The sequence below is a fragment of the Neovison vison genome, chromosome 14 (genome assembly GCF_020171115.1).
Source record: "Neovison vison isolate M4711 chromosome 14, ASM_NN_V1, whole genome shotgun sequence".
Taxonomy (NCBI): domain Eukaryota; kingdom Metazoa; phylum Chordata; class Mammalia; order Carnivora; family Mustelidae; genus Neogale; species Neogale vison.
The window spans coordinates 2,499,498-2,523,334 of NC_058104.1; the positions used below are offsets into that span (position 1 = coordinate 2,499,498).

The window sequence follows — 23,837 nt, forward strand, 5'->3', positions numbered from 1 at the left end:
AAAAAATTAAAAAAATTTTACACATAGGCCTGGAGCCCGGGACCCTCTCAATGCCATGACGCACACTGTAAGCAGGTCACCATATGCAGCTTCGTGCTGCTCTGGTTATCTACTGCACGTGTACCAGCAGTTGGGTTTACAAACCTGCAACGTGCGCGAGACTTGGTGAGGACAGCTCACTCCTGCTTCACGCAGTGTCACGTGGGGAGGCCACCCTCTGAAGACTGGTCATCATCTGAGCACCCCTCGTGGCCCCTCTATGTGTCCTCCCCACGTGACGGGGTCTTCCCACATCATGGAGGCCAAGTCCCAATGGCAAGCGTCTCAAGGGCGCCATATGCCTCCTCCTCCTGCCCTCATCCCAGGGGTCACACGTCGTCTCCCTTCTTCATTTGTGCTGGAAGTTGACCCACGTCGCAGGGCGGGGCGCCAAAACCACGGGAGACAAGTTTTGAAACTACCGCACAAATCTGCCACCCTGTGTGATTCCACGGGTCCCAGGAAGCACTGGTCCTCCCCAAGGGCCTGCCAACTTTTCCCACTGGCCGAGGCGGTGTGGGCTGCCATGCCTGAAGTGACTTCCAGGGGGTTCGACATGCGTGCTCTTCTGGGAAGCAGGCTTGCTTCCCGGCGGGGATGGCTGTGTGAGGGCAGCCAGTGTGGACACTGCTGACACCTGCTAATGGCGGGCCCGCAGAGCAAGCGCCTGGCACCACCAGGCAGGAGAGCCACACAGAGGGCTTGCTGCGATGCTGTCCCCGGGGAACTCGGCTCTGGCCCGATGCACGCTCACTCTCACGACAAGTTCTTCATAGTCAGGACAGGCAAGTAAGAACGGGGTGCACAGAATGAGGGCCATGGCCGACACGGACCAGTTTTATTGAAAATGCAGCCAGGTTTTCCCTGGGACTGGTCAGTGAGGGCCCAGCAGGCCACAAGAAGGAGGTGACAGATGGGCAAGCATGGCCCGGACCTGCTGGGAAACACAGGCAGGTGACCCGGACGCAGGTGGCCGGTACCAGAGGGATCCCCCCGTCCCCCCCAGCGGGGATGGACGACAGCTGGAGGGATGGGCTGGCTCTGGTCAATTTCTAAGACATTCCGAGTAGAAAAATAGACCTTTCTCTCAACAAGCAACCACCCTGCAGTCTTGAGGGCCACTGGGAGGCCAGGATAAACCTCTAGGTGAGGTTCTGTAAAAGCACAAAAACGCGTCATTGTCTATAAACAGTCTGGCCAGGCAGAGTCAGTCCCTGCAAGGGTCAGGTGCCAGCAGGCACAGGGACTCGGCATCTGTAAGTCCCCAGGGCAGGTGGGCCCGCGCGTACCGCACCTGCTCCTCATCGGGGCCTTCTGCTGGGGGCTGGCTGCATCCTGCCGGCCACCCCCTAGGAGAGCAGCTGCAGCACCTGCCGGATGCGCTGGGTCTTCCCCTGCGGGAGGGGTTCGGCGCTGCTGGCCTCGTCCAGCTCCCGCATCAGGGCTTCCGCCTTCTGCACCGTCAGCTCCCGGGCGCGGCCCCTGAGCCCCTCCAGGTAGGCCAGCAGGGTGGAGAAGAGCTCATCAGGAACCTGGGAGGGGAGACGATGAGGCTGTCAGGGGCTGGGCGGGGTGACGAGGGAAGTGTGGACACTGAGTGGTGGGGAAACCAGGCATTCACATTGTGGGTCTCAGGCTCCGGGCAGGGCTGAGGGAGGGAGGTCTGACCTCCTGCAGAGACCCTCTCCCAGTCCTGGGCTGTTCCCTCTACCGGCTTCAGGCTCAGCAGCTCTGGGTTCTCACCCCTCCTGAAATGCCACTAAAGAGACAGGTGTGTTTGTGAGGAGAGAGATCTTCTAGGACAAAGAACAGAGGTCTGAGAGAGATGAAGCTGATAAACCAAATTTAACTGCCATCACCCCAGGCTGCCTGACTTCGGGTCCAGCTGGTACCATCCAGAGGCGAGACTGAAGGAATGGCCGGGTCCACTCAAGAAGCAGTCAGTGACTCCCACGTCTTGACTCTGAAGCCAGAGGCACTGGCACAGACATCCAGGGCAAGGGCAGAGCTGGGGCCGAGGTGGTGACCTGCCCCCCCAATAGTCCCCCACCATGGTCAGCAGGTGGTGACACCCCCCACCCCCCACGGTCAGCCAGTTCTGACAAGGGCACAGAGACCCTTCAGTGGGGAAGAGCCAATGCTCCAACGGATGCTGCTGGGACCACGGGACGTCCCAGTGCAGAAGCAGGAAGCTGGACCCTACCGCACACCGGCTTCGGATGTCAGCTTAGAATGGGTCAAATGAGGAGTTAAAACTATAAACTCTTAGAAGAAAGTACTGCAGAAAATCTTGGTGACCTGGGATTGGGCCACGATTTCTTAGATGGGACGCAGAGTGCATGAGCAGCTAAATAAGCCCCAGACACATGAACTTCATCCGAGCTAAATGCTCCAGCGCTAAATGTCACGGTGCATGAGTTAGAGCTCATCTCAGCACAAAGCAGCTCCGTGCTAAGAGCAGTCTGTGGCCACGGACACGGGAGGCACAGGGACTCCCGGGTGGTGGGCTGGGCACAGGGAGGGGGTACAAGAGTTCGCCTGCTGGACAGCAGCCTTCCCCACTCCCTCCCCTCCCCCTGCTGTGCCCCCAATGCTGCCCACTGACAGGCTGCCTACCACCCCCTCCGCATTGCCCCCCACCCTGGGCCTCCTCCCCAGCTGCTTCCCCCACTCACTTCACATTGCCCCCTGCCTCCCTCTGTGGGCTACACCCCTGCCTCCCCTGACAGGCTGCCCCCCCCAGCCTCCGCTACAGCTGCATCCTGCCTCTACCAATGGGCTCCCCTCACCCTACCTCCCTCTACTTACTGACCTCCTCCCAGCCCACCCACTCCCATGCTACCCCCTTCCCCCACAGTTGCCCCTTGCCTCCTCCAATGGGCTGCCCTCCACCAGCTTCCACAGAGTCAGTAGCCCAGCCTGTGTCCTGCAGCAAGACTAGAAGATTCTATTCTGAAATCGGAGGATACAGGAGAGAAAACCCAAGATCATGAGTCTAGCACATCAACCCATACAGGAGTGCATGGGCCAGTGGGGGATGTGCAGCCTTGGTCACCCCTACAGGGCACTGTGTCGGAGCAAAGTCTCTGATTCCAAAGTCAGAGGTCAAGCACACAAACCACAAGCAACCTGGACAAAATAAAGGTTATTTGGAGAGAACAAAATGTGAAGACTGCATTATTGCCATCCTCGGAGAAATCCGGAGATGTGATCCAGCCCTAACGTGGGAACAGGGTGCTCCAAGAGGCACAGGGCAGAGAGAAGCTGTGTCCTGCTCAACATGTGCCACCAGCCGCCCTCGCTGGCCTGGCTGCCATGGACTGGTGGGCGTTCCCCCCGGGGGGCCAGCGACGCGGGGCTCTGCTGCAGGGGCTCCCGGCCACCTGGACTGTCTGGTCTGGAGAAGCGTCTGCATGGATCTTCTGTCCACTCTGAAACTGGGCTGTCCTGTCACTGAGCTAGGAAGGCTCTGCCTGGGTAGCAGACTAGCCTCAGGACACGGGGCACATGCGCACTTTCTCCCTCCTGTGGGGGGCTGTCTCATTCCGATCTGTCTGTCCCTCCGTGTCACCGTGCTTGTGGAGCTGTGTTCAAGGCAGCTGTGCCCGACCCGAGGTTATGATGGGAGAGCGTCAGCCCTGAAGCCTGCAGCTCGGGCTCATTTTCACTTTTGTTAGAGGTCGGCTGAGGTCACTTTCATTCTCTGATGTGTGGCATCCAGCTGGCCCCATGCGGCTTGTTGGGGACAGATTCCTTCCCTGTGGACTGGCCTTGGCTCCCTCCTCCTCAGGGCGTCCTGAACGTGTGGGCCACTTCCAGGCTTTCCCTCCAGCTTCCATCAGTCCCCCTCACAATTAGATCGGGGTTCCAGATCTGTCTCATCCCCGAAACCCAATTTTATGTCCTGCTCCTGGAAGGAAGTACTCCTGAACACACTGGGGCTTGCATGCACACCCATGTGCACACGCATGTGCATGCGCACACAAACACACCCTTGTCCTATGCAGCCAGATGGCTGCCACAACGTCGGGCCGTGTTTGCCTCTGCCTTGCGGGTTGGAAGCAAGGTTCCCAGGGAAAGAAGATGCTAGTTTGGGTTCTGCTCATCAGTGCGCCAGGAAGACTGGACATGTGTGGGACCGCAGAACCGTTCTGCCTCAGGTCACGGCCTCTGCTGCTCTGGCGGGCAGCGCTGGAGGACCACTGCTGCAAAGGTCCCGACAAGGAGCATCCCCGCACTGCACTATGGGGGTCACAGAGAGGCCCGACTGTGTGCCACACGGGAGCCAGCAGTGCAGGGCCCGTCCAGGGTGGCAGGCTGCTCTGGAGGGAGACTGAGGGCAGGACAGCGTGAGGGCCACAGAGGGAAGCGTGAGGAGTGTGGCTGACTGTGGGATCAGGAGGCACCTGGATGCCGGCTGGGAGGCAGAGGCACCACTGTCTACAGAATCCGGGGTCCAGAGCACCAAAGGACCCCCTGACTTTTACACCAGGCTCCCCCACTGCCCTCCCTGCTGCCCACTCCCAACCCTGCTGAGCCACGCAGGCTCTGGAAGTGTCTGCTGAACTGAGGGCCAGGCCTTGTTATCAGGACCACACATACCAACAGCCAGCTTGGCCCTCCCCTCCCTTCCTGGCATCCCTAGGCACCTTGGCTATAGTCACCTACTTGTGGCTCAGGGCTCTCCTCTATCCCACTGCCCATGCTAGACCTAGGTGAGCTCTGACCCTGACCTCAGCAGGCTTGCCATCGATCAATCTACCCTTCCATCCACTGGTTACTGTACCCTCTCTGGAAAGCCCCCGAAAACCACCAGTACCCCAGCTGGGTTTTCAGATACACCGTCCCATTTTCCAGGGCAGCCCAGGACACTAGGAAGGGCCAGTGAGGCCGACAAGCCTTGTCCTCTCTGTTTCAGCAGGGCAGACATGTAAGAACTGGCAGGACACCAGGAAGCAGCAAGGTGCGGCGTCCCTCCACTCTGGGGAGGACAGTCCACTCAATGGACAGTGCGTGGCCACACACGCAGAAGACCTACATCAGCACAGACGCGGTCGACCCCAATGTGTTAAAGGCCTAAACGTTAGACCAAAAACTAAAAAACCCTTACTAGAAAAGAGCGGTAATCTTCCTGACCTCAGGTTAGGCAGTGATTTCTTAGTTATGATGTGGAAAACACAAACAACAAAAGTAAACATAGAGAACATGAGGCTTCATCAGAGTGACAACCTATCCCTAGCACAGCTCCCACCACTGGGACAACCAGGTCTGAGTGGGATGGGCACGACTGGGAAGCAAGGGCCAGCCACAGCAGTGGTCCCCGGGACGCCTTGGCCCCCTCTCCTGGGGAGTAGCGTGTCCCCAGAGGTGAGGAGCGGCTCCAGGTCCGGAAGCAGAGGGTACACAGGCCCAGACAGGGTGGTCGGGGCACCGAGGTCTGTGCACATAGCTCCCCACTGGCTGCTCGTGTGTGCTAGCTGCTCCGGGGGGTTCTGGGGACTGCGTGTCCCTGGGTCTGAGATCCTGGGCTCAGAAATCTTCTGAGTGGGGAGCTGGCATGGGGCTGTGCAGGACAGCAGGGTCATGGGGAAGGGGCGTGGTGCTCTTGGCCCTGAGGGGGCTCTGCTGTCGGCCAGATCACCCGCAGCCCTGGGCCTTGTGTGGACAGCTGCCCTCCCCACCCCGCCACACCCACAGCCTCACTTCACGCTGTGGCTCTCAAGTGGTTCTTTCATGGAGATCACCCCCATCATGTGCACACGGGCACCCGCGACCTCCCTGCCGCAGAGCCACAAAGCAGACGATGATAGTGAGGGACAATGACCTGTGAGGAAGTCCACACTGACATACAATCCACACCTACCCCCCAGCGTGCACATACTACTCCTCAGCGCGCACACACCTGCCCGCCCTGTGTGCACACAACCGACTCCCCCAGTGTGCACACACCTGCCCCCCACAGCATGCACACCCACCTAGTCCCCGACCACGTGCGTGCTCTCCCCTCCCCGCCCAGCGTGCACACACCTGGTCGCTGTCATACATATGCAGCAGCAGCCACGTCTGCCTTGTCTTCTGAAATCTCCAGTTCTCATGCTTCTCGGCCCAGCTAGAAAGCAAGGACAGGAAGTTCAGATGCCAGCAGGAGATGGCGGAAGGGTCTGTGTGGAAGCTAGAGGGGAGCCGACAAGGAGCAGAGGGGGACCAGGGGCCTGGTGCTGGGAGGACACCTCACTTCCGCATGCCTGGGAGGCCTCGGCCAACTAGGCCTGCTTCCACACCTGCGGCAGATGGCACGGGGCTCTTCCTTCCAGCTCGACCAGGCCACCATTTTATGTATATCTGGAATTTCATGAAATCGGCCATTCTTGCAAAGCCTTTATTGTGTGCTACAGCAGAGTCTAACGACAAGAGTGCGGAAATCATTTAAACTGAGAGCTGTGGGCACCTGGGTGGCTCAGTGGGTTAAGCCTCTGCTTTCAGCTCAGGTCATGATCTCAGGGTCCTGGGAAAGAGCCCCGAGTTGGGCTCTCAGCTTAGCAGGGAATCTGCTTCCCTTTCCATCTGCCTGCCTCTCTGCCTACTTGTGATCTCTGTCAAATAAATAAATAAAATCTAAAACAAACAAACAAACAAAAAAACCCCACAAACTCAAAACTGAGAGCTGTGTGGTGGAGGGTGAGGGACAGCAAGCTGGGAGGAGCCAAGAATCCTGACCTGGAGGGCCATGCTGGTCTGGACTGCTTCAGTATCAGGGAGACACGGGCATGTTGTGTGGCAGCCACAGAGCAGGACCTGAGCCAGACTGGACCAGTGCTCCCATCCTCCCGGGGGAGCAGACACCATGGGCACAGCCGGATTCACAGTGTGAATCTACCACGCATCACTGAGGCCAGGAGGCCGACTGACGGTCTCCCTTCGGGCAGCATGCCGGGCCTCCGGAACGGAGCCCGGCCCAGCCTCCCACACCAGCAGGTGCCGCACTCAGTACGGGCCCCGGCAAGAGTGGGAAAGCAGACACCAAAACAGTGGGCATTAGAGGAAGGGATGGAAAGAAGAGAGAAACCTTCTGACTGGTTCCTGAGGGTAATCCCAAGGGGCTCCCTCCCCCACGCTGGTCATCAAGTCGCGGCCTCTGCCTCAAACTTTCCTCCATCGTCCGCTCCGTAGAAACAGAGGGTTTCCTTTGCCAGTTGGGCCAATGGAAGGAGAAGGTGCTGGAGAGACATTTCAGGATAAAAGAGGAAGGCTCTTCCAGCCTGGTTCTGGCAAGCAACCCCCAGGAGCCAATGGTCCACTGTAGCCACAGCCAGACAGCCCATGAGCAGCCTTCCTGGCAAGTCCCGTGGGCTTGGCTCCTGTGACTTCTCTGCCATTCTGTGAGCCACGGCTGGGCCTCTTTGCAGCCCTGGGGGAGTGGCTGCCCTTCAGTCTGCTCCTCCTGGGTCTCGGCTTCTCGACTCACTAGCAAGCCCTCATCATGCCTCTTTGTAATAAACTTCCCTGTGCCTCCATCAACCAGCTGCTCCCTGGCCTGTCCCCCCACCTCGAGGATGGCACATGACCTCGCCCCAGGGCCTGTGGGGTCGCTCCTGGGCTGAGAGAGGTTTGGTGGTTCTGAGCTCCATTGCCTGGGACCTGGACTCCCTGGACCTGACTCCATCACCCACATATGGACAGCGAGGATGGGCTGTGAGCCCAAAGCCACACCCCCTACCCAACCCCAGGGCTCTGGTCACCTGAGCCCCCAGGGAGTGTCTGAATGGCTTCAGCTATGCTGCATGGGACCACAGAAAGTGAGGGGCACCAGCTGGGGGCTCCAAGCAGCTCCATGACAGGCAGAGAGGAGGCCCCCAGACAAACAAGGATGATGAGGACAATGACAAGAAAGATGGTGACAATGAATAGGGACGAGCCAGCCCACCCGCTGGGGCTCCCACTCCACCCAAGAGATGCCTTGCTGACAGGCAGCATGGTGCATGGACCAGAACCCAGGTGTAATGAGGGTTCTTGGCTGTGATGGGGTGCAGCAGCCTCTCACATCTGCAGGCAGGCCCTGGGCTGCTGGGGCTCCATACCCTGCTGGCCTCCAGGCCCTGTGGCATCACCACCCACTCGGGGGCCTCCACCCTGCCTCTGCCCTGCTTGTACCCTGCCCGGGCGGGTGACCCACTGTAACAGCCTCCACTGGGGGCGGGGCTGTGGGGCCAGGACAGGGCACCTCTGGCCCAGAGGAAGGAGTTGGAGGAGCTGACAGGAGCTGCAGCGCGTGCCACCCTGAGATGACAGCCAGGGAGCTGGGCCCTCCATACAGTGGAGTGAAGACTGGGTCCCCAGCCCTCCCCCTCGGTCTTGGCTGCTAAGGCTCTGCTCCCCCTGCAAGGCAAACTCCTGCGGCACAGGGTGGCGGCCCTCCCCTCCCTCAGACAGCCCCTGGGGTTGATGACACCCACCAGGATGGCCATGGGGACACCACTGGAGGTGGCGCTACAGACCCTGGGGTCCCAGTGGTCCCGGGAGCCACAGGGGAGCCGGGTCACTGAACGTAGAGCCCGTGTCCCTCCCGGCACAGACGCCCTGGGACACTGCCGGGCCCTACAGGACAGGGTTGTCTTACCCACGGAGGTAGTCCAGGGCCAGCTGGGATCCAGAGCGCTTGGCCGGCAGGCTCTGGGCTGCTCCCGACTCCCGCAGCCGCCTCCTCTCCTCTTTCCTCCGCTCCTTCTTCAGCTTCCTGTCCCGGATCCTCTTCTCCTCTGGGGTCAGCGCAGGCAGCTCGGGGGCTGTCTCCTGCTTGGTCCCTGACACTGTGTCTCCCTGCAAGGCAAGGGAGAACTGGCCTGTGAGGATGTCCCATGGCATCTCGGACCCCCGCTCTTGGGAGCTGAGCCCCTCCGTACCCCGTGCTGGGATCCCCAGTGCCCCTCTCACCCCAGGAGCTGGGGACGGGGCTGCTCAGAGTCCTGCTCTCCCAGGGACCCAGGCATGACTATCTCACCCCCCAGGATGGGTCAAAGTTCACTCACCTCAGCCCTGTTGCCCTGCACCTGCACCTCGGCACTGGGGGCTAGGATTTCTGGCCTTGACAGGCCCCCTATCCCCTGAGGCCCTAGAGCTGCCTCCACCGCTCTCCAACCCTCCCTGTCCCCACCCCACCCCACCCACCCAACCCTAAGGAGTTTCTGGCCCCCAGGGTTTACAGAGGCTGTGCTGAGGGTGCTCACGGCTTACAGGGGATGGGGAGGGGCAGTCTTCCCACCACGAGCATCCACTGAGGCCCTTATGCTTGCCTGAACCTCTCCTGGGAGCAGGTGGCCAAGCAGCTGGGGGGCATGGCGCGAGTGTGGACCCTCGCCTCCTGACACCGCCACTTTCCTAGACACTCACTATAAAACCAGATGGAGGCTGAGGACTCCAGCAGCTGCACACTTCCCCCTTCCTGGAAAACCCGGAACGCCAGCATTGGTCGCTGTGATTCTGGCCAGGGACCAGGCTACTGCCCCCAATGCTTCTAGGAAGGGCGAGCACACTGCCCTGGGCCATCCAGTGTCTGCACAGCACCCCCCTCCCTTCCAGTGTCCCCACAGGCCACGCAGGCCCCCTCCTAAAATGCCAGTGCCTTGACAACCTTTGTGTTCCAACTCAACACCAGATCCTTCCAGAATCTTCTAAAACAAGAGAGCAGCTCTCTCCAGCTCCTCTGTCTCCTTTAAAAACAGCTGAATTTACCAGCCATAGGGCTTCAGGCCTGCCCTAGGGAGACTCCAGCAGCCGTGACATGCACACACATTCATGCACAGACACACACACACACACACAGATGCACTCACACACATAGACATACACACAGAAACACGCACATGGGGCTTACAGGCTGCCAGTACAGGAGGATCCTTGGACCGCCCCCCCTTCTTGGGAAGTCTCCCACACACAGACACAGCCCCAGAGGCCCTGCACCCCCAGCTGCCTGAGAGGCGTCTGGTATTCAGGTGGGGCTTCCTGAGGCCAAGGGCAGACAGGTCTGAGGAGTGTGACTGGGACACCAACTACTCAGACCCATCGGCCCACGGCAGCCAGCACTGCGGACAGCACAGAAAGTCTGACTCTCAGAGGAGCAAACAAGCTCTGGGTGCGGGCCAGCCTCTGTCCCCGCGGAAGCCATGTGGGCAACACGTCAGCAGCCACCTAGGGCTGAAGTCCTGGGGCAAGGTCAGGACCGTTGTAGTGCAGGGCCAAGAGCATGGGGACACTGACCCAGGGGGGCCTGAGAGGGGCAGGGAGGGCAGGAAGTGCCTGCTCCCACGATGAGGGCTGCTGGCATGACTCTGCACCCTTCACGGGGCCAGCCATCACCAGGATGTGGCCTCTGCCCCTGAGGCTGGAGGAGCCTGTCGCACGAAAGGTGGACTCCGGGGCATTCTGAGGGCCTTGTCCCCATAGAGGGGCCAGCAGCTGGGCGGCTGGGACCCAAGTGCGGAGTAGCCTGCACAGCCTAGGTGTTGCCTGGGGCTTCTGTGACACCCAGCATGAAGGGCCCATGTGTGGTACTAGACACAGAAACCTGGGAAGGGCACACATAGCTTCCTTCTCTTTCTGGTCACCCTGGCATGGCGGTGGCTGGAGTCTGTGCTCCATGTCCTCAGGAAGCTAAGTATGACTCTAGAGTTGTTCAAAGGATCGTGACACCCACCCTCGATGGTGCCAGGGGCCAGCTAGGAACGCTGAGGGGGTCCAGACCCATCAGATGCCCACAGCCAGTCCATGGACCACGCCGAAAGGCTTCTCCAAAGAAGCTGGAAACAGAGAGTGACAGGTGAAACCTCCTGAATTTTAAACACTGGCAGTTTCAATGAAACAATGCATAGCCTGTGGGTGAGACCAACCACTGCACGGGAAGCTAGAGAGAAAGCTGGCCCCTCTGCCCCAGAGCTCTGAGCCCTGAGGCCACGACAGCCATCACACCTGCTGGGCCAACCTTCCCTTCCCTAAGCTCAGGCAGCCTGTCCTTTCTGGCTCTCTTCCTTGGAAAGGGGATGCCAAGAGAGCAGCCGAAGCCCCTCTCCCATTGTCCCTGCTGGGAAGGGGGACAGAGTGATGGAGCTCTGCCCCTCCCCCAGCTGCTGTCCTCACCCTGGAGGGGACCACATGGACCCAAGCAACCATTTGGGAAAAACACAAGGGTCCCGGGCATTGCTGGAAGATAAAGAAGTGGGGCCCGGGTGTGCAGGGCTGTGACCTGGCGGGGGCAGCAGCTGTGGATCAGCTGTGGGCCTTGCCTGGTCTCTCTGCTCTGGGTGCCCTGAGCGTTCCTGGCCTGGGTCCGGTGATGCCCCCACTGCTGCCACCATCATGACTGGGGCCCTGTGAGGGTGTCTGGCTGCAGGGGGCAGAGCTGTCTCAGCTGCGGTGGGGCTGGATGGACCCGGGGACCTTCCAGCACGTCTGAATGAAGGCGGTGGGGGCCTATCTGGACATTTCTGGCTACCTTCATCCCGCAGCGTCGCCACTGCAGTGGGAGGCAAGCACCCCGGAAAGCAAAACCATTTCTAACGCGCAGCATCTGCCAGCCGCCAGGAGTTCGGCGACCCCACCGTCCCTAGAGGTGGCGCTTAATCTCCTCTGATTGCGAATGAACTTTCTCCAGTTGCCACTGATCTGATAACCCTCTGCAGAATTAGATTTTAATTAGCAAGTAACACTTGGGACACAGCTGCCACCATCACCATTGCCTCCCGACATTCCTCAGGTTAAAGGTTGCCCAAGGGCTTGGGAATGCCTATATAAACACAAAAAATTCTGAAAAGGAAGGAATGCAGGAGTCCAATAATTGAAGCCTATTGGGGCCCCTCCTGGGGAAGCAACTTTCAGGGGAAGGAGGGGTCTTTAGACAGCAAGATGGGGTGGGGAGGGGCGGCAGCCCCAGCCCCCCGGCAGGCCCAGCCCGCTCTCCCAGTCAGCAGCTGTGAATACGACCCTTTTCCAAAATACAGACTTGACCGACTGCGAGGGGGTCAGCTGCCACCACTCACGTCTGCTGCCTGTCTGCTTGTCACAAACACGTGGAGTTGACAGCTTGTGGTCTTGTGCAGACACACAGCTCTACAAAGATGGATTATGGTCTCCGGTGTTCTAGACCAAACGGCATGCACAATTTCCTAATACGGGAAACCCAACTTGCGGCAACACATTCTCTTACAGTTACACAGGTCCTGGGCTGCATTTCAAAAGGCACAGAAACAATTCAACATGCATGGAAAACTTTGGGCAGGACAAACGGACCCACCATGGCCACTGGGGGAGGGGAGAGCAGGGGACAACGGGCAGTGTGGCCGAGAGACGGTGAATTTTGTCTACGTCACCTCAGTGTGTCTCAATGTAAATGTTTTCGTGTACGATATTAAGTCATGGAGTGCTCGTGTGATTAGAAATGCATTTAAAAACAATCCTTACTGGCTTTGAGGGCAATGAAAACCCTGAGTATATGCACTAAATGTACTGAGAATGCATAAATCCAAAAGTCCCACAGACTGGAGAGAGAAGTCAACTAGCCCAAGGAAATCCAGGGGCACCGCTGACAGAAAAGCTGACCGTATCTGAGAAAATATAATGCATGAAATAAACATTTTCTTTTACCCTGGTAACTCCTGGCAAAGAGACGTAGGCAGAAATGGCATTACTTTGATCTAGAAAGGCTACCACGTGTTCTGGCCAGGCAGAAACACCCTCAGACCAGACCTGCAGGAAGGAGGTTCTAGGGAGAGCAGGCTCGACACTGTTTTGGATCCACAAGGGCGCCTCTCCAGGCACCTGCCTCAGTCACGGAGCACAGGTGCCCCTGCAGATGCCCACGGCCTGGAACAGGAGAGCCGTGAAAGCGAATGCCCAGAGCCGTGCTCCAGGAAGGGGACACTGTGGGGGAGGCCAGAGGGAGGACTGGCAGGTTCAAGCCGCAGTGTCAGCGTGGGATGGGGCGGATACCCAGCGGCGCGGTTCTTCTCTCCTTTTGGTGAGTATCTGACCTCACAAAGGGAGGGTCACATGAGCTGTTGGCCCTGGACCCGGATCCCTTCACCCCGCGGCTTTGCTGCGAGGAGAACCACACAAATGGGACTCCTGAGGGGCGGCCATGCCAACATTGGCCACTGGCCCCGCAGCCTTGGCTCATTTCTGTGATGGGAACCTGCCTAAAGCTCTGGAGGGCACTGGGGCCAGGCCTATGGGTGGGAGGGGTGCTTCACCTTTCCTCCAGGGCTGTGCTGAGGCTCCTGGGGCTATGGCTCCAAATCAGCATCCTGTGCCTGATCTGTCTGCCTCTCTGCTTTTTGGAGGATCCAGTCTAAGCCTCTGATGGGAAAGGAAGGCTGCGTGTACCTGCTTCTCGGTCCTGCACCCTTGGCTTAAGGCCACACTTAGCAGCTAGCACCTCAGGCTGGGAGGGGGTCTCACCCCTGTCCCAGGCCCTCAGAACCCCCGATCTGTCCCAGGCCAGCCCATCTCCTTTGCAGTATAGCAGCCCAGCAATGCAGTGTAGTCCCGGGGCCTGGGGACCAGGCGGCCTTTGGAGTGGGGGCAGCTCTGGGGCCCTGAGAAATGGTATGCAAGGACAGCGGTGCCCACTGTGTGTCCCTAGCCCCAGACACAGCCTGGCCAGAGCCCTTGTCCAAGGCTGCCTTGGCCTCACAGCAGGCAGGGAAGTGGCCACTGAGGCTCCCCCGGTCCCCCTGAGCCTTAAAAGAGGTACAAATACAGCACTGAAGGCATGGAAGCCGCCAGCATGTGTGTGGTCCCTGCAGGCACTACAGTGGGGTGACATCACCTCTGGGGCATGATCAGCTCCAAGATTTAGGAACGGATGCCAGTTTCGGTTCCAGGACCGGGAGTTCAGGGCCACCAGGAAGAACAGGGGTTCAGGGACGGATGCCAGAGTCTGTTCCAGGACTGAGAGTTCAGGATAACCAGAAAGCACAGGGGTTCAGGGACAGATGCCAGAGTCTCAGTTCTGGGACCGGGAGCTTAGGGCCACCAGGAGGCACAGAGGGCTGCTGTCCTGCACACGACAGCTGGCTCCCAAAGCAGCCAGCTGATGTTAGGGTGCCCTGTTCCCACCCAGGCTGGGGAATTCCAGGTCACAGCAGACCTTCCTTCTCTCCAGGATCAAGAAGCAGAGCCTTCACCTAGGAAAGAAGGCAGACCTGGGAGGCAGGGAGGATCCCACGTGGACTCAAGGGACAGGGGTCTTTAAAAAAATTTTTTTATTTGCCAGAGATCACAAGAGGAGAGGCAGGTGGAGAGAGAGAGAGGAGGAAGCAGGCTCCCCACTGAGCAGAGAGCTGGATGTGGGGCTCGAGCCCAGGACCCTGGGATCATGACCCGAGCCGAAGGCAGAGGCTTTAATCCACTGAACCACCTAGGTGCCCCAAGGGACAGGAGTCTTGACCACCCTGTCTGCCAGGACACCCTCCCTCCCTGGCAGGGGCATGCTCTCGGGCACACGGTCCCGGCTGTGCACCCACACCTGCCAGGGGTGGTGTGGCAGTGGCAGAGCATGGTGCGGTGCTGGGTGCAGGGAGAGGAGGCCCCTGGCTATGCACAAGCCCTGTGGCCACACTGGCTCAGCCACTCTGAACACCTGTGATCCTGGCCCACTGTGTGAAACTGGTACCTGTGGCAGACCAGGGTGAGTTCAGGGCCAAGAGGGGATGGGACCCCGAGATGCCCCTAGCACCACGTGTGCCTCGAGGTGCCATGTCTGTGGTTTCCCTCCAGGGGTGGCTCTGGGGATGTACCTGCGTAGGGTGTCCCAGAAGGCCCGTGGAAGCCAGTACCCCCAGAGGGGACGGGCAGGTGCAGGGGGACTCCTTGGTCTCTCTGCCTGCTCTAGGGCTGCCACACTGGGGCAGAGCTACAAAGTCACCCCCAAAAGTACCCAAGGACCTCAAATGTACAGCTGAAATCCTGCCATGTTTCTGGTTCTCCAGAAGACAGCACAGACCCGTCTCCAGAGGGGGCCCAGCTTCAGCTGGGAGCCAGGACTCCTGCTGGCCTAGTCTCACTCGTGTTCTTAGGGCCACCTGGAGACGCTGGAGGCCGTGTCCGCTTCGCTGTCGCCTTCTGGCGGCACCCGTGCTGGCTGACATGGGCTTGGGGGCATCTCGAGCCACAGAACGAGTGGTCTCACTGTGGGCTCAGGCGATGGCTGTCCTCTGCCGTGTGGGTAAGGGCTTCCGGCACACAAGACAGCAAGCTTGCAGGAGGCCCGTTTCGCCCTTCTGTTGGTTCACTCTGGTGAGACCACAGCGGGAACATGCGTTTACAAGGTGCCAAGCCCACCAGAGTCTGCTCAATGTGCCACTTTGCCTTTTCTGGGGCCCTCTCTGTACCCTGTGGTGTCGGGCCCTTGGGGTGAGGCTTTCCGATGGTTCTGTGCGGCTTTATGGGTGGACTGCCCTGCGGACCCTTCTGCTCGGGCGCCGGAGACGTTGGGTGACGGGCTGTCACGGTGTGAGTGGAGACTATCCATTCTAGACTGAGCTGACCACAAGAAACCGGGCCATACAGACCTGCCACCCCAAAAGCAGCAGGCCCCTGGCATGGTCCCCCACCCCTTCTCTGGAAACTGGGGTTGTCCAGCAGTGGTGCCAGTGGTTGGCTGATGTGCCCCTTCAGCTCCCTCCCGCGGATCTCGCACGAGTGTCCAGGTTGAGCCAGACTATCCAGTGTGGGCTTTCTGCCAAATGAGAGACTCAGGGGAGGGGTCTCACACACATACAGGCAGTGCACGCGAGGGGGACGTGGGTGCTGACCACACACTGCTGGGTGCCTCGTCACTTGTCTGCACCTGCTCCCAAGCACAGAAGCTGCCCTGGTTGAAATGTGGATGGCTCTGAGCTTCAGGGCCCCTGGAGAGACAGTTCACCCCAGGCCTAGGCGTGCAGATACAGCCTCTGGCCCTGGCTCAGGCCCCAGGAGGGTGGACAGCAGCTCTCTGTGTCCCAGAGAAAGGCTCTTTGTCTTTCCCAGAGCACCCAGGAGCAGAGATCAAGTGCTCCTCTTCACACAGAGAGCGGGGCAGGAAATGTCGCCTGGGCAGAAGACGGAGCGGCTGGCCCAGCCATGGCACGACAGCAGCCAGAGCCCAGGACGGGCCCAGAGCTGCTGAAGCTGCTGAAGTCCAGCGACGTGGCAAAGACTGAGGGTGATGGAGAAGGCTCCTCACAGGTTGGCATGGTCCTGCCACCTGCTACAGAGGAGAGTGGGGGACAAACCAGCCATTCTCCAGATTTTCCCACTTGGAATTCCAAAAGGAGACGCTAGACTCAATGCTTATGAGGTTTCATAAAGCAAGGGAAACTGTTTTTCCTCCCTGAGATCGTGTGTGGAAACCCAAAATTCGATCAGCGTTGGAGCAGCTTTGGGGGAGGGGATAAAGGTTTCTCCCCGGGCTCTGGAACCCTCTCTCCGCCTGTCTACGTGGTGGAGTAATGCCTCCTGACATCTGGTGGCCACGTTTTATTTTTCAAAACGTGGTAAACGCAAAGTAACTCCAGCAGGAGAAATAGAATCTAGAATGTAGCCAAATTTAGATGAAAACCCCCAACTCTTTGCTACCGGCTGTCCTCGATGGCCCCCAGGCCAGACAAAGAAATGTGCGCACACCCCTTTGCTGTGGGGAGCTCTGCTCACCCCAAAGCTCTACCACGCAGGGAGCTCGGGCCCCTGGGACTCACAGTTCGGGCCTGGGCAGGTGCCATCCAAGGCAGAAAGTGGGAGCCGAGGCCTGTAGCAGCCCAGCGCAGCCACAACACAACGTCCTCACTACAGCGCAGAAACAACAGAAGTGGAATTCTGCATCCTCCTTTTTCATGCTAAGAGTTTGCAATGGCCGCGGGCTGTACGCTCAGAGCACATCTCTGTCAGGACAGGGCCCCCACCTCTATGGCTCCCACATGGCCACCCCCAGGTTTGGCCCAGGGCAGCCAGGATAGGTCTTTGCAGGCTCCTGGCGCCCGTACCTGCCTCCCACTGCATTCGCTATTATTTTAACTTTGGACATTTGCCGAAAGCTCTGGGGTTTGACAGAGCTCATCTCCACCAGCCCGTTCACAGAGGTCCTTACAGATGGGGACTAGCACACAGCGCTCTGGAGATGCCCTGCCACCTGGAGGCCAGTCTGTTGGCAGGTCTGGATGAGGGTCGTGAAGGGTAGAGATGTCCGCCCAGCAGGCTGTGTGCTGGCTCCTGACCCACCAGGACCGGTTCTCAGAGGTGGACAGGGGCCACACCAAGAACTGAGAAGGGCTGGGCCTTCCAGAAGGTTGGGCTTAAGACTGCACTCCAGATCCTCTTAGGTTCAACTTTTATGAACTGTTGACTTTACCCGGTGCATCTAAAACCCCAGGACTCGCCCCAGGCATGCATACAAGTCTCCACCTGGCCCATGTCCGCTGTCAGCCCCAGCAGAGGAGCTGAGCCCAGAGCCTGGTCCTGGTCCTGGTCCTGGTCCTGGATGAGCTTGGTCTGTTGGCTCCTGGCAAGCCCAGGGCAGCAGTTCCCAGCAGCAGTCGCTCATGAAGAGCCAGGGAGGGATTGGGGGACAGGGGGCACAGAATATGAGGCTCAGAGGCTGCCCCACTGGGGTCCAACCAGGCCTGGGGGCGCTCTTGCTCCCTACAAAATAGAAAACGTGCCTTGTGCTGCCAGGTTTTTATCTCCCAGGACCTCTCACCACAGCTGATGGCAGGAGGGGCAAGGCTAACCCTGGGCCCAGAGCAGAGCCCAGACTGGCTCCCGCCAGACAAGAACAGTGCTCGCCACACAACTGAGGCTCCGAGGACCAGAAAGCAGGCTGAGAGTGAAGGCAATCTCCCAGCCAGACCTCAGTGTGGCATCAAGAAGGCAGGGGGCTGCTGGCACCTGTGCCCTGGGCCCACAGAGGACAGCCTCCACTCCCACCACGGGGTCTGCAGCCTGGCTGGAGGCACCAGGGCAGGGAGGAGGTTTGGGGGTAAGCTGGAGGCAGGGCTCCTCCGCCACATCCAGGACACAAGCCAACCCACCACATGGCAGGGGAGGTACGTGGTACCTGCTGCATGAATCTGGAGGGTCTGCCTCCCCGGAGGGGTGGGGGAAGCAGCATCCCCCAGATGGTGTCCATGACGGGCATGACCCATCTCCCCAGTGACAGGTGTGCAGGAAAGGCCTGGGGAGGAGGTGGGAAGGGCCAGAGCTCATCCAGCAGGCCAGTGACAGACCCAGGCTGAGTCTTGCCCACTCTCCCTGACATGAGGCCACCGCATGGTGCGGAAAGAAGAGCACCCACCTGCTCTGTCAGAGCCAGAGCAGCTCCGGGAGTGCTGGTTCTCGCCTCTGGGCGATCTTCAGCCATAGCTGTCCGTCCATAAACCGCCCAGAATGCTCCAGGCGCAGTTTCAGCACAGGGGTACCCCCAGTGCCACAGTGGGGTCTGCTGACCCTTTGAGTCTCGGAACCCCAAAACCAACTGTTCCAGAGCCCAGAGTTCAGGGGACAGAAGGGTCTCGGGAGTCGGGGGTCCAGGGATCAGTAGGAAAAAAGGAAGTTGGCTCCAGCTTGCAGTCCTCCCCACAATGAAGCCCCTCTTCCTTCTGCTTCTGAACCCAGGCATTCGGAGGGCAGGCAGGAAGCCCACGGCTCCATCTGTGGTACCACTGGAAATTCTGTTCCAGTTCAAAGACTGAACCTTCATCAGATTCATGACCCTAGTTTTGAAAATTCAGAAAGATAACTTACAGTAACAAACTACCTTTTCCTTTTCTAGAAACAATGAAGAACAAAAAAGGGAGTATTTCCTATGATTTTTCAATGCATTTTATTTTGAAATGAGCCGACACACATGCAGCTGTTAGAGGCAAGAGAGACCCCCCGCACACCCCCTCCACAGGTTCCTCGGTGACATAGCTTGCGGGACTAGCGCCAAGGTTGCAACCAGAACAGGCCTTTTCAGCGACCAGAAACTCACAGCAACACCCACCAGACTCCAGATAGAGCCAGTGATGTAAAAGGTGTAGGGACCAACCATGACATCCGCCCAAGTTAACCCACACAGTGATGCCTGTGCTACCCGGATGGGATAATTTCCCCGTTTCATTTTGTTTGCAGCACCGGATTCAAACAGGAACTTCAGAAAATGTGCACACTGACAACTCGGGAAGCTGCTTTGATAAACCATGGAAGCTGCCACGAACCAGAGCCGCGTGGCCCTGTGTGCGTGCTGGGGGTGTCGCGCTGGTGCTGAGCGGAGGCAGACGCGGGCTCTGGCCTCGAGGAGCTCACGGCCGGATGTAAGTGAGCTCCTGGAGGACAGGGAGAGCGGCGGCCAGAGCAGCTGTTCAGGGCGGCGGAGGCTCCTCGCAGAGCACAGCTCCTGGATCCAGACGCCTATGCACGTGGTGGGGCCTGTGCACCCCTCAGGCGGCTTTCAAATGCAAGACACAACACATGCGACACGCAGGGACAGAGACCGAGACCCTTACCAGGAGAGACCCCATTTGTGCTTCGCTAAGCATCGGCTGCAGGCGTGACAGCCAATGTAACTGGGAGGTGCCGGAGAGCACAGGGGGGTAGGTCTCCACCCACCACCTGCCAGGACACACCCACACCCTCCACAGGTCCCACCAATGCCACTGTGGTCTGTCGCCCACACTCACAGTGGGAGAAAATGCTAAATGTCAACAGAGACAGCAAAAGGTTATTTATAATTCCAGGCTCCAACTCTGAGAGCCGGGATTAAGAAGGTAACCCCAACCTAAACCCAGCTCCTCAAGCCTGCAGGTCCGCCACCACATGCACCCCGGAAGAGCCAGGATCCTTCCCCATTCTACTTCTCCCCATCAAAATCCACTGGCCTCGGAGAACAGGATGGAAGCCCCTAGATGCTCTTCCTAGAAACACACACGCAGGAAAACACCTCAAAGAACAGACTCCAGGACCCCAATGGAGCTCACCTCCTCGGTTTTCAGGGAGGAGTTGTCGTCCAAGGGGTGAAGTCTTGTCCATCACTCCAGGGAGGGTGTGCCACACCAATGTTCTTCAAACCCCAGGGGCTGGACTGTCAGTGGGCCCCGCCTCCCAGTCTCAGCTTCCCAGCCACAGGGCTACCTCCCCCGCCACACAGCAACACTTGTGTGGGGCAGGCTGTGAGCACCAGACGGCTCGGCTTCTCCTGCTGCTTCTCTTAACCCCAGGGCGGAAAGAGAGTTTGCGGTGTGAGAGTGAACTTTGTCAGAGACCCATATGCACTAAAAAGCCCAAAGACTCCCAGGTACAAAGACGTGGGTACAGGAGCTGGGCAAGAGGACCAGTCCCACAAAACCCTGCCAACAGTCCCACAGAGCTTCAGCCTGAGATGGGTGTCAGGACGCCACTGCTCTCCCACGCTGTGCTGGGACCAGCTTACTGGGTCCTTGGGAGACAGGCTGGCCCCGAGCCAGCAGAGAGCTCTGCCCAGCCCCACTCCTGAGGTGTGACGCCACAAGTATCTGCAGACAGAAGTGACCTCCAGCCCTGAGATGCCATCTTTACAAAGGTCAGGTTAGCTCTCTGGATACAAAGTCCTCTGATATTGCAAGTCATTCCTTTTATTTAGGACACATCTACCATTTCACAGCTGGTCTGTCCATTGATCTCTAGTCCGCCATGTCCAGCCCTGTCCCTGGATGGCCCTCTCTCTAGTGGCAGCAGACACGGATGGACACCAGGAGCAGATGGGCTAGGGTTTGGGGGGAGATGGGGGCAGACAAATCTCCACTTTCCTGTTTGAGAGGGAAGGAGGTGTTCAAGTGCTGCCCACAGGGACTGGGGACCAATGGGGAGAGCCACCTGAAGACCTTGGTGACACCTTCCTCCTTCTCCTTTATTGGCCAGAGGGAACCATCTGCAGCCAACCCCGTCTTTGCCATAGAGTCCTGACTGGTAGAGACTCCAGCAAGCCACCCCTCCTGGCAGGAGCGGTGGGCCGGCCGTGACACGGCACTGCTAAGTCAGCACCATCACTGGAGGTTGGTTACGCGGAACGTGGTCCATCTCGGCACTGCTTTGCCAGAGCACCACCTGGGGTGGACGTCCAGGGCAAAGCACAAGTCAGGTGCCATGGACAGAAGTAAAAAGCAACCCAGTTCTCAAGGGGCCCTAGCTGGGGACAGAGGGCCAACGTGGGAACAGGCTGAGCTGTGGCTCTGCCTCCGAGCCTGTGGACATGGCTGCGCAGACAGGAAAGGGCATGGGGGAAGGGAATGGTGATATGGACCAGGAGAATGGCAACTGTGGCAGCTGAGAAGGGAGGACAGGAGGGGGGCAGCTCACAGGACATATGCTCAGATGTCAACCTGAGTGTCCCCACAGGCTGGGAGAGCGCACCAGGGTGTGGCTGAAGTCAGCACAGGCTGTGGAGAGGCTTGGGGATGTCTTCAGGATCAAGAGATCACAGAACCCATGGCAAAGGAGGGCACGAGGACAGGGAAGGCTCCATGCACTTCATCAGAAAAACATCTACTCCACAGAGAAGGAAGCTGGTAAGTGGGCCCGCCCCACCCAGTTGAGGGGTCAGCATTTCTTACCAGGCATTTACAGCAGACAGCATTTGTCTGCTCCAGCACAGACTTAGGGTCTTCTGAGAGCAGGCCAAGTCCCCAAAGAGGCTGTGAGGGACTCTCCTTGCTAAGCCTCCCAGCAGGCAGGCATAGGACCGGGCCAGGCAGACCCCCAGCCCTTCATGGCCACCCAGAGAAGGTGCGGATACCACCCCTCTAAAGGGAAAGGCTAACCTCTCATTGGAGGCAAGAGCTCACTGGGTTTCCCCGGACCTCCAGGCCCTGAGGGCCATGCCGCCTGTCCCCCCTGGTGCCAGCCCATGCTGCCTTGGGTTGATGATTCCTCTTGCTATAAGCTTTGTCATCCACAAGCAGGGCTGGCCAACTGGGCCCTCATTTGATCCCAGCTACACCAGGCATGGCCAACAGCGTCAGGCAGAGTGTCAGTTACACCTCCTAGGCCTGAAGGCTAGCTGGGAAGGCAAAGGTCACACGCTAGGCCCTGCCCCGTGCTCACAGCAGCCCCCCCCAACCACGCCCACCTCCTTCCTAGTAAACTCTGAATCTGCCTTCCTTTCATTTCCGGGAACGTGGAACTGGCCAGGAACTGAAGGCTTGCACATTGTGTTTAATCTGGAAACAGCAAACAAGGCAGAGCCAGGCAAGAGTATTAAGTATGACTCGTAAATGAGTCTAGAAATAACATGTAATATACAAAAAAATACACTTTTCAACGACTTCCAAAAAATCTGCTGACACTCATTCTTAATCTGGCAGTGCTGACCTTGCCACACATTAACAAAAATCAGGTTCTTCATGCTTGAAAGCATACTACAAAACTGTGAAACACCTAACCCCACCTCAGTCGAGGCAGGCCCAGGGCTCTGGGAGCAGGCACAGAGCGCCAGCTCTCGTGGAGGCAATGCGGGAAGAAGCACTGACAGGGCTTCTCTCCCCGAAAATAGCCAACAGTTCTGTACAAGACTCTCCAACATGTTTTCATGCTGCTCCAACTGAACAGTCTTTGGACTGTTTTCTCTCTCGGCGGCTTTTGGGCCCTGAGGAAGAGGAGACAGCTAAGCCTCTGGATACAAACTGAACAGGACACCTCAATCCAAATCCTCATCTCAGGGGCCCCACTGCCTTCTGGGCCCTGTGGGCTGGTCAGGACCCCCAAAAGGTCTGAGCTACGGGGAAAAAACCGTAACTGGTTACTGGCTCCATGATGAAACAGCAAAATCCAAACAAAGGCTTCACTGAATGTCTACAGCGTCTCATTAAGTCAATTCCATCAACTGTTAAATATAATTTCATCACATCTGGAAACCAAGGGTTAGATTTTTCTCACTTTGCAAGACCTCTTGAATGTACAGTGAAAAAAATCACATGCCCAAATTGTGAGTTACAGCCACATAATTTCACAAGCAGCACAGTAATACCCTTGTCAAGTTTTACTCCCCCAAACAAGGATGTGCCATGTGTGGGTGGGCCTTGCAAAGTAAAGGCAGCCCTGGGCTATGAAAGCTTTGAAGACGCGTCCCAGCCAGAGGACAACACCCATCCCAGCAGAGGCAAGGGTAAGGACAGGTGAGTCTCAGGGTGCAGAGCAGGGACACGGTTTAGACCCCTCCCCGCTTTTACAGAGAAGAGCTGGAGAGCCAGGGGACTTCGGTGGGGCCACATGGCCTGGGTCTGAGGCTAAAACCCAGCTCTCTGAAGCAGCAAACAAGGGTCAGTCTCAGAGGCCTTCCCCAGGCAGGAGCTGCTAAGGGTACAGCTCGGAGCCTACCACGCGCCTCCCACCCCAGGGCAGGACGCAGCTCAGAGTCTCCCCCATGCACCCCATTTCCCCCCCATCCCCGGAGCAGGACACAGCTCAGAGTCCCTCCCCTCTGATGCAGGATACTGGTCCAATCCCGCCCAGTCCCCCCGCTATCCATTCAGTACAGGACCAAGTTCGGAGCCCCCCAACTCCCCCTGGTGTAGGACCCAGCTCGGAGCTCCCCAGGCGTACCCCTATCTCCCGGTTCAGGACACAGCTTGGGGCCCCCTCCTCACCGCGCAGACCGTCGAGGTGGTGAGCAGGGCACTCCAGGGCCCCAGGAGGCGGGGGAAGGTGGACCCGGTCGCTGGGCGAGGCTCCCAGAACGATGTGACCCTGGCAGCGGCGTGGGCCCACCCGCACCCGACCCCATGAGGGAAGGGCACCCCGCCCTCACAGCGAGCCGTCTT

At 58.6% G+C, this 23,837-nt stretch overlaps 1 protein-coding gene across 3 annotated transcripts in view; it reads right to left on the reverse strand.

Annotated features, from left to right (window-relative positions):
* Positions 1–849: 849 nt before the first annotated feature.
* C14H7orf50 (chromosome 14 C7orf50 homolog) overlaps positions 850–23,837 on the reverse strand; it is a 121,301-nt gene continuing 98,313 nt past the window's right edge. For 2 of the 3 annotated variants that reach the window (XM_044233930.1, XM_044233931.1), the window contains 3 exons: positions 8,657–8,856; positions 6,067–6,148; positions 850–1,571 (listed from right to left, as the gene is read on the reverse strand). In XM_044233930.1, coding sequence (XP_044089865.1) covers positions 1,389–1,571; positions 6,067–6,148; positions 8,657–8,856 — 465 coding nt within the window. In that variant the 3' untranslated portion in view covers positions 850–1,388. Of the gene's footprint in view, positions 1,572–6,066; positions 6,149–8,656; positions 8,857–10,729; positions 10,833–23,837 lie in introns of all 3 variants that reach the window. The other variant, XM_044233932.1, reaches the window with a different exon arrangement.